Here is a 15,456-nt window from a genome sequence, read left to right as displayed (position 1 = left end):
GTCGCTGAGGAGAAACTGATAGCCAAGTTCCGCATACACGAGGACGGCCTCAACCGGGATATTGGGTTCATGTCACACTATTTGTAACTCCCACAGTTGCGTGGACCTGCAGAGTTTCACTGGCTGTCTTGTCTGGAGACAATACACATCTTTTTAGCCTGTCTTGATGCTCTCTCCACTCACATTGTTTCGTTTCTTAAAGACTTGATTAGTTGTAAGTATTCGCATTCCAACCATTATTCATGTAAATTGAGTCTGTGTCTTTATAAGCTCTGTTTGTGAACAGAATTCCCACTCACCTGAAGAAGGGGCTAAGAGCTCCGAAAGCTTGTGTGGCTTTTGCTACCAAATAAACCTGTTGGACTTTAACCTGGTGTTGTTAAACTTCTTACTGTGTTTACCCCAGTCCAACGCCGGCATCTCCACATCATGATTGCCAGTTAAGCACAGGATAGACAGAGGAGGAAGGTCCATTGTGGCTTCTCCATCCAGAATCATCTCATTGCGCTATCACAGCATTCAGTTCTTTACTTGTATATAAATTGATTTCAAAGTTTCACCACCACTACCCTAGTTTATCCCACATGTTAATCACTATCAAAGTACTCCCTGATGTCAAGCCTAAACTTGTCTTTTCTTTTTGAACTGATGTTCCCTTGTCCTGCTGATACCGCTTCAATGCTGTGCATCTTTTCTATACCATCTCCAACAAAGCTACCCTTTCAAATTGTGCTTCAAAGCTGAAAGGTCCAAGGTTTGACAGTCACACCTCATAAATTAAAGCTATGATCTGAGTGAACAGTCTTCTGGCTACTGAATATTCCGGGGTATAAGTGTTTTAGGCGAGACAGAGGAGGGGCTAAAAAAGGTGGGGGAGTAGCGATATTAGTTAAGGAGCATATTACCGCGGTGCAGAGGGTAGACAACTTAGAGGGGTCATGTACTGAGTCGCTGTGGGTGGAACTCAGAAACAGGAAGGGTGCAGTCACTAAGCTGGGGGTGTACTACAGACCACCCAACAGCCCACAGGAAGTGGAGGAAAGGATATGTCAGGAGATTCTGGATAGGTGCAGAAAACATAGGGTTGTTGTAGTGGAGGACTTTAATTTCCCTGGCACAGACTGGAAAGTGCTTAGAGCTGGGGGTCCGGACGGGGAGGAATTTGTAAAATGCGTACTCGAAGGTTCTTTGGAACAGTATGTAGATAGCCCGACTAGAGAGGGGGCTATACTGGACCTAGTTCTGGGAAATGAGCCCGGTCAGGTCGTCAAAGTTTCGGTAGGGGAACATGTGGCAAATAGTGACCACAACTCTGTTAACTTTAGGATAGTAATGGACAAGGATGAGTGCTGTCCTACGGGCAGGGTGCTAAATTGGGGGAAGGCTGACTATAGCCGGATTAGGCAGGAATTGGTGGATGTTGATTGGGAGAGGATGTTCGAGGGTAAGTCCGCGTCTGGCATGTGGGAGTCTTTTAAGGAACTATTGATAAGGCTGCAGGATAGGCATGTGCCTGTAAAAAGGAAAGATAGGAAAGGTAGGATTCGAGAGCTGTGGATAACCAGGGAAATTGAGGATCTGATTAAAATGAAAAGGGAGGCGTACGTTAAGTCCAGGCAACTGAAAACAGATGGAGCTCTGGAGGAATACAGAGAGAGTAGGAAAGATCTCAAACGGGGAGTTAGAAGGGCAAAAAGAGGTCACGAGATGTTCTTGGCAGGCAGGATTAAGGAGAATCCTAAGGCATTCTATTCATACGTTAGGAACAAAAGAGTTGTCAGGGAGAAAATCGGACCTCTCAGGGACAAAGGAGGGGAATTATGCTTAGAACCCAAGGGAATAGGGGAGATCCTAAATGAATACTTTGCATCGGTATTCACGAAGGAGAGGGGCGTGTTAACCGGGAGTGTCTCGGAGGGAGGTGTTGACCCGTTAGAGAAAATCTCCATTACAAGAGAGGAAGTGTTAGGTTTTTTAGGGAACATTAAAACTGACAAAGCCCCAGGGCCTGATGGCATCTATCCTCGACTGCTCAGGGAGACGAGAGGTGAAATTGCTGGGCCTCTGACGGAAATCTTTGTCGCTTCTTTGGACACGGGTGAGGTCCCTGAGGATTGGAGGATAGCGAATGTGGTCCCGTTGTTTAAGAAGGGTAGCAGGGATAACCCAGGAAATTATAGGCCGGTGAGCTTGACGTCCGTGGTAGGGAAGTTGTTGGAGAGGATTCTTAGAGACAGGATGTATGTGCATTTAGAACGGAACAATCTCATTAGTGACAGACAGCATGGTTTTGTAAGAGGGAGGTCGTGCCTTACAAATTTGGTGGAGTTTTTTGAGGAAGTGACAGAAACGGATGATGAAGGAAGGGCCGTGGATGTCGTCTATATGGATTTCAGTAAGGCATTTGACAAAGTCCCACATGGCAGGTTGGTTAAGAAGGTTAAGGCTCATGGGATACAAGGAGAAGTGGCTAGATGGGTGGAGAACTGGCTTGGCCATAGGAGACAGAGGGTAGTGGTCGAAGGGTCTTTTTCCGGCTGGAGGTCTGTGACCAGTGGTGTTCCGCAGGGCTCTGTACTGGGACCTCTGCTATTTGTGATATATATAAATGATTTGGAAGAAGGTGCAACTGGTGTAATCAGCAAGTTTGCGGATGACACGAAGATGGCTGGAATTGTGGATAGCGAAGAGCATTGTCGGGCAATACAGCAGGATATAGATAGGCTGGAAAATTGGGCGGAGAGGTGGCAGATGGAGTTTAATCCGGATAAATGCGAAGTGATGCATTTTGGAAGAAATAATGTAGGGAGGAGTTATACAATAAATGGCAGAGTCATCAGGAGTATAGAAACACAGAGGGACCTAGGTGTGCAAGTCCACAAATCCTTGAAGGTGGCAACACAGGTGGAGAAGGTGGTGAAGAAGGCATATGGTATGCTTGCCTTTATAGGACGGGGTATAGAGTATAAAAGCTGGAGTCTGATGATGCAGCTTTATAGAACGCTGGTTAGGCCACATTTGGAATACTGCGTCCAGTTCTGGTCGCCGCACTACCAGAAGGACGTGGAGGCGTTGGAGAGAGTGCAGAGAAGGTTTACCAGGATGTTGCCTGGTATGGAGGGTCTTAGCTATGAGGAGAGATTGGGTAGACTGGGGTTGTTCTCCTTGGAAAGACGGAGAATGAGAGGAGATCTAATAGAGGTATACAAGATTATGAAGGGTATAGATAGGGTGAACAGTGGGAAGCTTTTTCCCAGGTCGGAGGTGACGATCACGAGGGGTCACGGGCTCAAGCTGAGAGGGGCGAAGTATAACTCAGACATCAGAGGGACGTTTTTTACACAGAGGGTGGTGGGGGCCTGGAATGCGCTGCCAAGTAGGGTGGTGGAGGCAGGCACGCTGACATCGTTTAAGACTTACCTGGATAGTCACATGAGCAGCCTGGGAATGGAGGGATACAAACGATTGGTCTAGTTGGACCAAGGAGCGGCACAGGCTTGGAGGGCCGAAGGGCCTGTTTCCTGTGCTGTACTGTTCTTTGTTCTTTGTCCGTACACTCACTCAGGCTCGAATATTTCCCTATTGGTCTGTGACAAGTATTAGATGCAATACTCAGGATATTGTCTGATCATAACAGTGTAAAATCCACACCCGGCTTGTTCAGAGAGTTGTAACACTGGGCAATGTGACTCAGCTTTACATTTGCTTTGTTGATCATTAAGAGAGGGTGGGATCTGAACCCGAATGCCCTGGCTGGGAACAGGGTGATAGAGACTATAGTCTGCTGAACCACAAATAGTGCCACAAACAGGGCGGCACTGTAGCACAGTGGTTAGCGCTGCTGCTTCACAGCTCCAGGGACCTGGGTTCGATTCCCGGCTTGGGTCACTGTGTGGAGTTTGCACATTCTCCTCGTGTCTGCATGGGTTTCCTCCGGGTGCTCCAGTTTCCTCCCACAGTCCAAAGATGTGCGGGTTAGGTTGATTGGCCATGTTAAAATTTCCCCTTAGTGTCCTGAGATGCGTAGGTTAGAGGGATTAGTGGGTAAAATATGTAGGGATATGGGAGTAGGGTCTGGGTGGGATTGTGGTCAGTGCAGACTCGATGGGCCAAATGGCCTCTTTCTGTACTGTAGGGTTTCTATGATTTCTATGAATCACTTAAACTAACATTATACCAGAATTGGCATCAGTAGATAATAGGGTTATCATTACATCAATGATATTTCTTTGCCCTACAGCTTTGCAGTTGTGGATGACTTCTGGTCTGATTTTTCCCTTTTATTTGAAATTATCAGCACCCAAATAGGGAATTAAAGTATATCAAGCATTGGAGTTTACCTTTGCTCTGTAGATGTAGCCAAGTACCACGACAACCCACTCTGTGATGAAAACTAACAGGAGAATCAGCACAAACTATTGGAAAGAGAGAAAAAAAAAGACAACTTCAGTTTGTGCAGAATGACTGTGACATCATGTTACTGCTTGTTGCATTCATTCGTGGAAGTGGACATTGATGGCAAGGCCACCATTTATTACCCATCCCGGACTGCCTTTGAGGAGGTGGGCCAACTTCTCGCATTCAACCGAGTGGCTTGTTAGACCATTTCAGAGGGAAGTTCAGAGGCAAACACATTGCTATGGATCTGGTGTCACATATAGATGAGATTAGGCAAGGACAATAGGTTTCTTTCCCTACAGGACATCAATGAAGCTGAAGAGTTTTGACCACAATCCAGCAAATTTCACGGTCGGCATTACTGACGTGGGCTTTCTGGAACAAGCTTATTTAATCAACCAAGTTTAAATACCCCGGCTGTTTTCTTTAAGCAGTTAAGTACTGATCAGGGAGATAAATAATGGGATGATCAGCAGAGATGTGGAGTCATAATAATTACATAAACTGCTCTGCATTATTAGGGGTGAGTAACTTTAAGCCAGTTTCTTTTCATGTCGTCACCAGCACACACCACATATTCATACAATCAATTGAAAAGCAAGCTAACAATGGCCAACTTGCTAAAGATTATGCAACTCTGACAGACAAACCAAAAAGGTCCTGAATTTGATTCCCAACCTGTGGTGTGTTAGTCCATTCACCTGGGGAGGTAACAATTTGAGCCTTGTATCTGTCCTCAGAGAAGAAAGTGGATTTGCAATGTATCCCAGGGTACTTGCCAACCTTCAGTCATTGGCCTTTTTTAATGACCTATTGGAGGACAGCTGGTGTTGACGAAACTGTGCCTCAACATGAGTCAGAGGGAAATAAATTGGAGGGTGGGGAAGGGAGTTCAAATGGGTAATCAAATGGTGTCACTCAGGATTAAGATTTTGCACCACAAATGTCATACCTACGAGGGCAAATTTCTGAAGCTATTCAAGCCAAACGTAATGATCATTCCAGGGCTCAGACTGTCCAATTTGGTTCCTTTGCATCGGTCTTTTGGCTAAGATCAAGTGTAGTTTTGCTGTCCTGCACTTGATAGAAGTCAATGACGTTACGCTGAGGCTTCATTTGAAGCAATTTTTTAAAAAACAGCATCTAAGCCTTTTGGCCAAGATGCAAATGCGATCAAGCACTGGAGCGGGTGCAATGCCTGCTCCTATCAGCTTGGATCATGTAGATGAAGCCCAAGACAGGAAGCGGGCAGCCTGTCTGGTCAGATTGGATCTGGAATGTCTCACTGGTTGAGACTTTGAATTGGACTCTGATTGGATGTACGAAAAAAAATTGGTTCCTTCAGATGGGTGATGTCCACTAATATGGCACCCAAATATTAAAACTCAAGCCTAGAATGATATCCAACTAGCATTCGATCCAAAAGGAATCTTAATTTTGAGGCAAAGATATTTTAACAAGATATATTTAAACCACATTTCTCACATTTTGATTACAATTTTAAGCTCGAGATATTTATTCAGGCACGGTATTATTCAGCCTACTTACAGTTGCCAGACCACAGCGGCTTTCGCGGATGGTGGCACAACAGCCAATCAAACCGATGATAAACAGGAGTGTTCCAACCCCAATGATGACAACCGCAGGAATCAGTGTGTACACATCTTCAAAGAAGTGATCGTAGTCATCATATGTAATGAAGACATAGGCCCCCACATAACACAGGATCCCTGCTGCCGCCTGTACAAAACATTGAAATTAATACATTGAATTCTGTTTACACGCAATTGAGACACTTTTCTGACCAATCAGCTGTTTGATCTTTGGCTCCAGGCTCCAGCTTTATTTTCTTTGGGCTGTGGGTGCTGGTAGGACTGCATTTACCATCCATCACCAGTTGTCCCAAAGTAGTGGCTGTTGTTACAACAGAGAAGCTTCCTGTGCCATTTCAGACGGCAGTCAGAGACAACCCACTCTCTGGGACGGGTACGCCAAACTAGATAGTAATCGCACGCTCCATTCAGAGGAAACAAGGCAGCAGATTTCGTGAGTACTTTGATTCAGTACTAGCCGATCACCACCAGATTCAAATTCAAATTTTGCAAAATGCTAAGCCCAGTATGATAATTGCTATGCTTCTGCAGCTGGTAACCAAGTAAAACTGGTTTGCTGGGGAAACTTCCCTGACTTTTGTCTCTTGCCAAAAGGATCAGTGAAAGTTCTGCACCAGGGGCAGAAAGACTTGTAAAACTATTCAGAAACTTGCAACATCTTGACTTTGCAGTGCAATCTGATTTGGTATATGACACACTCCCTACAATGGCATGGCAATATGAAGCAAGCCGAAATGTTTTAAATGACATGATGTAATTATATCATAGTACATATCCAGGACAAATTTTCATGGTGCACTGAGTGTATGTCCCAACCTTACCTTCAGGAGGCTTTCTGAATATTAGAAGAAACACAAACCTCGCCTAGCCTATCAGGAATCACTGACCTTTTCAGCCCCCAACAGAACTGTAAAGTATTGATCTCGTTTGCCACAGGTTCCAAGAAACGCTCTTAATCAGCGATCTTAATTTGAGAGTTGCACTCATGCACTGAAAGCCAAAGAGACAACTTGGAACAGAACAGGAACGATACAGGACAGGAAAAGAGACTGCAGTTTTTCTGATTGGTCCTAAAGCAATCACTACACCCTCAAATACCTACCCAGTTGTCCCTTAAAAGTTGTTTTAAAGTTTATTTATTAGTCACAAGTAGGCCTACATTAACAATGCAATGACGTTACTGCGAAAATCCCCCAGTCGCCACACTCTGGCGCCTGTTCGGCTACACTCTGAGGGAGAATTTAGCACGGCCAACCAGCACGTCTTTTGGGCTGTGGGAGGAAACCGGAGCACCTGGAGGAAACCCACGCAGACACGGGGAGAATGTGCAGACTCTGCACAGACAGTGACCCAAGATCGGAATTGAACCTGGGTTCCTGGTGCTGTGAGGCATCAGTGCTAAACACTGTGCCACCCGCTGCTTCTAAACCTCTCAGTTTCACATATTCCCCATCATTGCACAACAGCTACCTCCTCCAATCATGAGCTCCTGTTCCCCAAATTGTAGAGATTTCAAAACATATTACTGGGGTTAAAATATCTATTCTGTTAAGAGTTTTGAAAGTTTTCAAACCTTCCTTCAAGACTTCTTTATTCCAGAGTAAACAATCGGACGAAGTAGAAAGGGTCGAGCACTTCAGGTTTTTAGGTGTCCAGATCACCTGTCCTGGTTCCCCCCATGCCGACATTATAGTTAAGAAAGCCCATCAATGCCTCTACTTTCTCAGAAGACTAAGGAAATTTAGCATGTCAGCTACAACTCACACCAACTTTTACAGATGCACCATAGAAAGCATTCTTTCTGGATGTATTACAGCTTGGTATGGCTCCTGCTCTGCCCCAAGACCGCAAGGAACTACAAAAGGTCGTGAATGTAGCCCAATCTATCACGCAAACTAGCCTCCCATCCATTGACTCTCTGTCTACATTTCCCGCTGCCTTGGCAAAGCAGCCAGCATAATTAAGGACCCCACGCACCCCGGACATTCTCTCTTCCACCTTCTTTCTTCGGGGAATAGATACAAAAGTCTGAGGTCACGTACCAACCGACTCAAGAACAGCTTCTTCCCTGCTGCTGGCAGACTTTTGAATGGACCTACCCTGCGTTAAATTTCCCTACACCCTAGCTATGACTGTAACATTACATTCTGCACTCTCTCGTTTCCTTCTCGATGAATGGCATGTTTTGTCTGTATAGCGCGCAAGAAACAACACTTTTTACTGTATGTTAATACTTGTGACAATAATAAATCAAATCAAAATTTCCTTGTAGCTTAGGGAAATCTAAAGGGAGGTGACATTTGATGGATCTTTCCTGCAACATTTTCCCTCCCTACTCCTGCTGCAACAATGGCATTTATCCAAAAATGTGAAAAATTGCTTGGGTATGTCCTGTTGTCCTGTCCACAAAAAGGAGGACATCTAACTTGGTCAATTAACACACCATCAGTGTCCTATCAATCAGCAGCAAAGTGTCATTAAAATTGATGATTGCACATTGTTCAGAACCTTTCGCAACTCCTCAGGTAACGAAACAGTTTGTTCCCATACACAGCAAGACCTGGAGACTATATTTAGCCTTTGGATGATAAGCAGCAAGTTAAATGTTTGTACCATACAAGTAAAAGACAGCGACTATCACCAAAAGGAGAACACCAAAGCATCTCCCATTCAATGGCATTACCATCGCTGAATCCCCCACTATCAACATCTAGGGGCTACCATTAACCAGAAACTGAACTGGACCAGCCACATAAATAACGTGGCTACAAGAGCAGGCCAGAGGCTGGGCATTCTGTGGAGTGTAAGTCTCTTCCCGACTCCCCAGAGCCCGTCCACCATCTACAAGGCACAAGTCAGGAGTGTGATGGAATACTCTCCATTTGCTTGGATGAATGAAGCTCCAACAACATTCAAGAAGCTAGTCACCATTTGGACGAAGTAGCCCACCTGACTGGCACCCCACCCACCCCAATAAACATTCACTCTCTCCCACACTGGCAGCAGCGTGTACCATTTACAAGATGTACTGCAGCAACTCGCCAAAACGTCTGTGATAGTACCTTCCAATCCCGGAAGCTCTACCACTTAAAGCACAAGGCCACCAGATGCACAGGAACGCCACCATCAAACCACACATCATCCCGACCTGGAAATATATTGCCATTCTTTCATGGTCGCCAAGTCAAAATTCTGGAACTCCCTGCCAACAGCAGTGTGTGTGTGTGTGTGTGTTTGTATACACACACACATCACTACCTTTGAGGGCAATTAGGTATGGGCACTAACAGCTGTCTCAGCCAATGACACCCCCATCCCATGAATGAATTTAAAGAAGTACCTCGCCTTCCCTTTTCTCTACATACTGCTGGATACCAGGATAGAGGTTATTAAGGGTTACCGATCCACAGTTTTGTTGTGATAGTACAATTAGCTGAGCGAAAACACACAATTGTGTTAAACACAAAGGTTATAAAGTTCTAGAACTGGAATGGAGCTACTGAAATCACTGGTGCCTAAGCATATTCACATTACAGGTCCTGCAAGAACCTGCAATGGAGCCTTGGGTACCAATTACAAAGTTTAAATCAACTTCCCTATTCATCTAATACATCAAAGTTGCTGACACCAACACATCCTGGTACATCCAATGATGAATACCAAGACACTGACCCAGAAAACAAACAATTCAACCCAGTGAATAAAGAAATGACTGAGAAACTGCAGACTGAGGAACAGGTTAACTAGGCTTGAGGTACTTCAGGGCCATGCTAGATTGCAGGAATCAGAGGATGCCGGAGATTGAAATCTGTATCATTTGCTTTTTCTAAAAATGTGTGAGCATCAGTGACACTTTAAAACTATTTACAGGATATTGCCACAAAGTCATACGGAATAGGCAGTGACAGTGCCTCATTAAAATGGAAAATTAAGCACTGTGAAATACAGAATGCTGGAGTTTTAATACCACCAACAAATCTCAGGAGTGCCCTAGCAACAAGAATGCTTTTCATTGTTTATATTTGACAGAATCATGGCCGGCAAGAAGATGGCAGCTGGTGGCATTTAATTTGCCTTGCAGCCTGCTGCTGCAGGAGGACTTTCAGCTGATTTACTGAGGCCTGAACTGCTGGTACAGTAACCAGTGTAGTCAGGCTCCATGCCCTGAGCCTGCAGCAACAGCAGCCAATTATTCCAATGCCAGGTTCACAGAATCCATTAGGCAATTTATATTTACGAGACAGACTGATGGCGAATGAACCACATTCTTGTAGGTTGGCTGAGTTTATGCTTCGGTAATTGAGTAGTGCTACTACACTGTGTTCCATTCACTACCCCCAAGAGTCAATACTGTCCAAAGATTCATAATTTTTTTGGGTCCAAGAATTTCCTAGCAAAACATTTTCCCATGTTGTGTCCCTCACACAAGTGTTGTGGATTCAGAAGTTTCAATTTTAGTTTCTTGTTTCTTTTCTTTGCTTTCTTTGGGCAGACCAGACCAGGAGATCCATCACCCAATCCCACATTTAATCTTCAAATTACTCTCAACACAACTTTTTAAAATCCACAACTGTACATTTAACCCTTCGGAATGCCAAGTACCTCCATTCGCAATGTGTGTTTCTAACTAGGGAGCTCAAACAATTGACCAAATTTCCTGACAAGAGATGCCACAAACCTTGTAAAGTTGTTTAAAAAGTTTAAAGTTTATTTATTAGTCACAAGTAGGCTTACATTCACACCGCAAGGTAGTGTGAAAATCCCCTCGCCGCCACACTCCAGCGCCTGTTCGGGTACACCGAGGAGAATTTAGCATGGCCAATCCACCTAACCTACACATCTTCGGACTGTGGGAGGAAACTGGAGCACCCGGATGAAACCCACGCAGACACGGGGAGAACATGCAGACTCTGCACAGAGAGTGACCCAAGCCGGGAATCGAACCCGGGTCCCTGCCGCTGTGAGGCAGCAGTGCTAACCACTGTGGTCTTGCAATCACAATATAAACCTATTTGCATTTCTGGAAATCTGTTTAGTAGCTCAAGTCTTCACTTTCCCAGACTTAGTAAGTTGCTTTGATCTTGTGTTCTACCAAATTGTGCTCTTAGATCAGCTTGGCTGCCATAGCAATTTTACTCACTGCAGCAGTATAAAAACTACTAAATTGTTTACTTCTAGTACAAAAAACAACAAATCAGCTGAGATACATTAGATATTTGATGAGAGTGCATGAGCTTCAATAAAAAAACTGTACTGACTCAACTATCCTCCAGTAGTCTCATCAGTACTCTGTTGATGACATGCTTGCTTTATGGGTTCAAGTCCTACACCAGTGACTCTGACACAAGCTAGGTTGATGTGGAGATGCCGGCGTTGGACTGGGGTAAACACAGTAAGAAGTTTAACACCACCAGGTTAAAGTCCAACAGGTTTATTTGGTAGCAAAAGCCACATAAGCTTTTGGAGCCTTAAGCCCCTTCTTCAGGTGAGTGGGAACTCTGTTCACAGAATTCTGTGAACAGAATTCCCACTCACCTGAAGAAGGGGCTTAAGGCTCCGAAAGCTTGTGTGGCTTTTGCTACCAAATAAACCTGTTGGACTTTAACCTGGTGGTGTTAAACCTCTTACAAGCTAGGTTGACAGGTCAGTGCAGTATGGAGTTGCAATCCACCAGATGAGACGTCAATCCAAGGCCCCACCTGCTCTCGGATTGTAAAATAATCCATGACCACCACCACTTTGGATAGTAAGAAGTCTCACAACACCAGGTTTAAATCCAACAGGTTTACCTGGTGTTGAGAGACTTCTTACTGCGCCCACCCCAGTCCAATGCCAGCATTTCCACATCAGAGGAAGAGAGGCATTATCTTGGTCAATATTAATCCCCCCCACCAACACCACTAATATCTGGTAATAATCTCACTGCGGTTCATGGAGGCTGTGTTCAAGTTGGTTACCGTGCCTCCTTCATTACAACATTGACTGCATTTCAAAAACACTGCATTGGCTGTTCAGTTCCTGAAAAGGTACAAAATGCAAGTCTTCCTTGTTCAACCAGGAATCACGTTTGCTTCCTCTCACCTATCACTGCCCACCATAATTGCAGAAACCCCCATTATCATATTGTTACCTTCAGACTCAACTTCCTGAATACTTAAGGGCCAGTATGTGCAAACTTCAACCTTCAAAGCCATGGTTTCCCAAATCCTGTCCTGTACCTTCCTGCCTACCTATAAACCCCACTCAGTCAGATTTCTGTTGGCTCCCTGTCCCACAGTCAAATTAATAACCCTCATTCTCGAACTTCTCTATATCATCACCCCAACCTACATAATGGTGGTAGCCATGATGTGGAGATGCCGGCGTTGGACTGGGGTGGGCACAGTAAGATGTCTCACAACACCAGGTTAAACGTCCAACAGGTTTATATGGAATCACGAGCTTTCGGAGCGCTGCTCCTTCACCCACTCACCTGATGAAGGAGCAGCGCTCCGAAAGCTCATGATACTATATAAATCTGTTGGGACTGTAACCTGGGGTTGGGAGACTTCATACTCTACTTACATGATGGCAATTTGCTCAGGAATGTCTAGTGCCAGACTCTGTCAAGGTTCGAGGTGAACAATGCAATGGTAAAATCGTTCGAGAACATACAACCAGAGGCGTAATACATACTGCTGATCATGGCAGTGTGGAGAAAAGAGGGAAGGCAATGTATGGTTCTTGTAAAAAAGGATCTGACACTTCTGCCTGCCTTTTTCCTGTTCTTAGAATTCATAGAATAGTGTAGGCCGTGTGCACAAGTGGTAGCATGTCTACCTCTGGGCAACAAAAAGCTTCATGTTCAAGCCCAACACCACGATTTGTTGGCCACAGAAGAAGCGTTCATAAAATGGTTCGATGGACTGATAATCAGTTTGAGCATCCTTCCACCATATCTCCACTGTTCCCAAAGAGTAAAAAGGGGTGTGTGTATATATAGATTTGCTAAAACAAAAGTTAGTTAGAAATCTTGTAGCAAAGGTGGTGGTCATTTGGTCCATAATAACATAATCAACTCTTAGAAAATGCTATCATTTTACTCCCACTCCACTACCCTTTTCTCTTAAAATTCTTGATACAATAACCACACATACTCATTTACACTGTTCACGTTCACCTGCATTAGGAAACACTCATGTATTCATAGAAAAGGTGCTTCTTTTAAAACAATAGTTGCACAGTAAGCGTGGAGTAGGATCAGCACAAGCAACACCAGTTCCAGCACAGATCACCAACATAACTGGTTACATGCGCACAAAGGTCAGAGTCAATTCTCAGTAGAACCTGAACAGAGCACTTTTTGTCAGCACAACATGAGTATCAAGTACCAGGATTTTTATTAAAGCATTACGCAAACAGAGAAAGACATGAACAGACTGTAGACACCTGCTGATCAATAAGCCTCAAACATCAATCTTAACATTGAAGAGGTTTGGCTTTAAAGGTCAAAGGGTGTAAACGTGATGCAACTGGAGTGCAATTAGGTATTGAATTACAATATTTAGGTCCTGTTGACCCAAACACAAGCCTATAGTTAGTGGTGCCAGTTTTCAAATTGAAAAAAAGACCAACTTCCTTTCCCTGTCATGGGCAGCACGGTGACATAGGGTCAGCACTGCTGCCTCGCAGCACCAGGGACCCGGGTTCGATTCTCGGCTTGGGTTACTGTCTGGCTGGAGTCTGCATGTTCTCCCTGTGTCTGCGTGGGTTTCCTCCAGGTGCTCTCGTTTCCTCCCACAGTCCGAAAGATGTGCTGGTTAGGGTGCATCGACCTGAACAGGCGCCGGAGTGTGGCGACTAGGGGAATTTCACAGTAACTTCATTGCAGTGTTAATGTAAGCCTTACTTGTGACTCATAAATAAACTTTAACCTTAAAAGGCACCCTGATGAATCACATTTGCTTGGTAAGAGTGAAAGGAAATCTATGATAACTTCATTGCAGTGTTAATGTAAGCCTACTTGTGACACTAATAAACAAACTTTAAACTTCAAAAAATATAATCCCAGGCTAGGGAAGGAGAAAAATTCCCAATCCAGTGATCCCTATTGGAAAGTATCAAACAAGTGTTGTGCAAAGCGTTAATATTTTCAGAAAGTTCAAAATGTGACCACAATTTGAGTATCAAAATCCTAAAACAAAAATGTTTTAAACCTGAAACTAGATAAGTTTACTCACCTGATGAAGGAGCAGCGCTCTGAAAGCTCGTGATACCAAATAAATCTATTGGACTTTAACCTGGTGTTGTGAGACTTCTTACTGTAGATAAGTTTAGTAATAGTGCTGAATCAGTTTGGAGAATTTCTCTTGGCCGATTATCTACTTTTCTCTCCTAAAAAAAAAACCTTTGCTGGGTTGCAGATCTGTAATGGCAGCAGCCCTCTGATCTCTCACCCAAAGGGAGGGTGCAAAATGAAGAACGGTCAGCAGTCAAGAGTAGCATTGTTCTATCCAGTTCATACCCCAACATCTATGCTCAAACCTTTCACTCAGGACAATAAGCAGGAATGCAGTCCAGTGCTTCCCTTCCCAGCCTAGGGGAAGTTGACATAAAACATGGTTCAACATTATAGACTAGGAATCTAATCCTGAACCTTCTGTCTGTATGCCCTGTTTCAGAGGGTACCTTCACCCAGTAGGCCCTAGATCACAGGAAGGGCTTTACTGTTAAACTAGCCTACGATGGAACTTCTGTAGATCAAGTGAGAAAAACCAAAGACAGTTTCACAATCTGGAACATCATTCTGCGATCGCCGGCATGGACACCAGCATCAGGCACTCCCAGGCCTGACGTGCCACAGTCGAACAGTTGGGCAACACTTGCTAAACGCACACATGGAGAAATTGGTCATTTGGCGAGATACCAGAGGGCAGCAAACCATCATGAAACTATATACAAGCAAGCATCAGCATGACTAAAAAAAAGATCATCTCAAATCCAAGACAGCTCAATGGCGGGGTATAAATGGATTTTGAGGTATGGTGTGAGCTAGTTATATACAAAGAATCTTCCAGTTTTAGTGTCTCATTTGCCCTATTAAATCACCCAAAAAGAAGCAATAGTTACCTCAGTGGAAACAAATTACATGGTTTCTGATCACTACCCAACAGTTCAGTTTTTTTGTTCATTGGATGTGCCAGTGCTGGCAAGGCTGAATTTATCACCCACCCCTAATTTCTGAAGGGATTAATTTTTTGAACTGTGGCAGTTCCACAATAGTGTTAGGTAAGGAATGCAAGCCCTGCCAATGCCTTGCACGCGAGAATGAAAACAAGCGAAACAGCTGCAACACTCCTCCAAAGTCAAATAGATCCATGGCAAACACCTTCGGGACTGTATGCAGCCAACTACATGGGTGAAATCAATGGAAACATACTGCACCATTAGTTAGCACTGTGAGGAA

General features: G+C 44.3%; 1 protein-coding gene across 1 annotated transcript in view; it reads right to left on the bottom strand.

Moving 5' to 3' along the window:
* Window positions 1–15,456, bottom strand: part of LOC144480495 (tetraspanin-3-like) — a 63,692-nt gene that overhangs the window by 37,256 nt on the left and 10,980 nt on the right. The window contains exons 2-3 of the mRNA XM_078199994.1: window positions 5,947–6,138; window positions 4,341–4,415 (exon numbers count right to left, since the gene is read on the bottom strand). Of these exons, the coding sequence (XP_078056120.1) occupies window positions 4,341–4,415; window positions 5,947–6,138 (267 nt within the window). The remainder of the gene's footprint in view (window positions 1–4,340; window positions 4,416–5,946; window positions 6,139–15,456) is intronic.

This window comes from Mustelus asterias, chromosome 29, assembly GCF_964213995.1.
Source record: "Mustelus asterias chromosome 29, sMusAst1.hap1.1, whole genome shotgun sequence".
In the NCBI taxonomy this organism is placed as follows: domain Eukaryota; kingdom Metazoa; phylum Chordata; class Chondrichthyes; order Carcharhiniformes; family Triakidae; genus Mustelus; species Mustelus asterias.
Note: the sequence above shows the minus strand (reverse complement) of the source record. Positions and strands in the feature narration are given on the sequence as shown.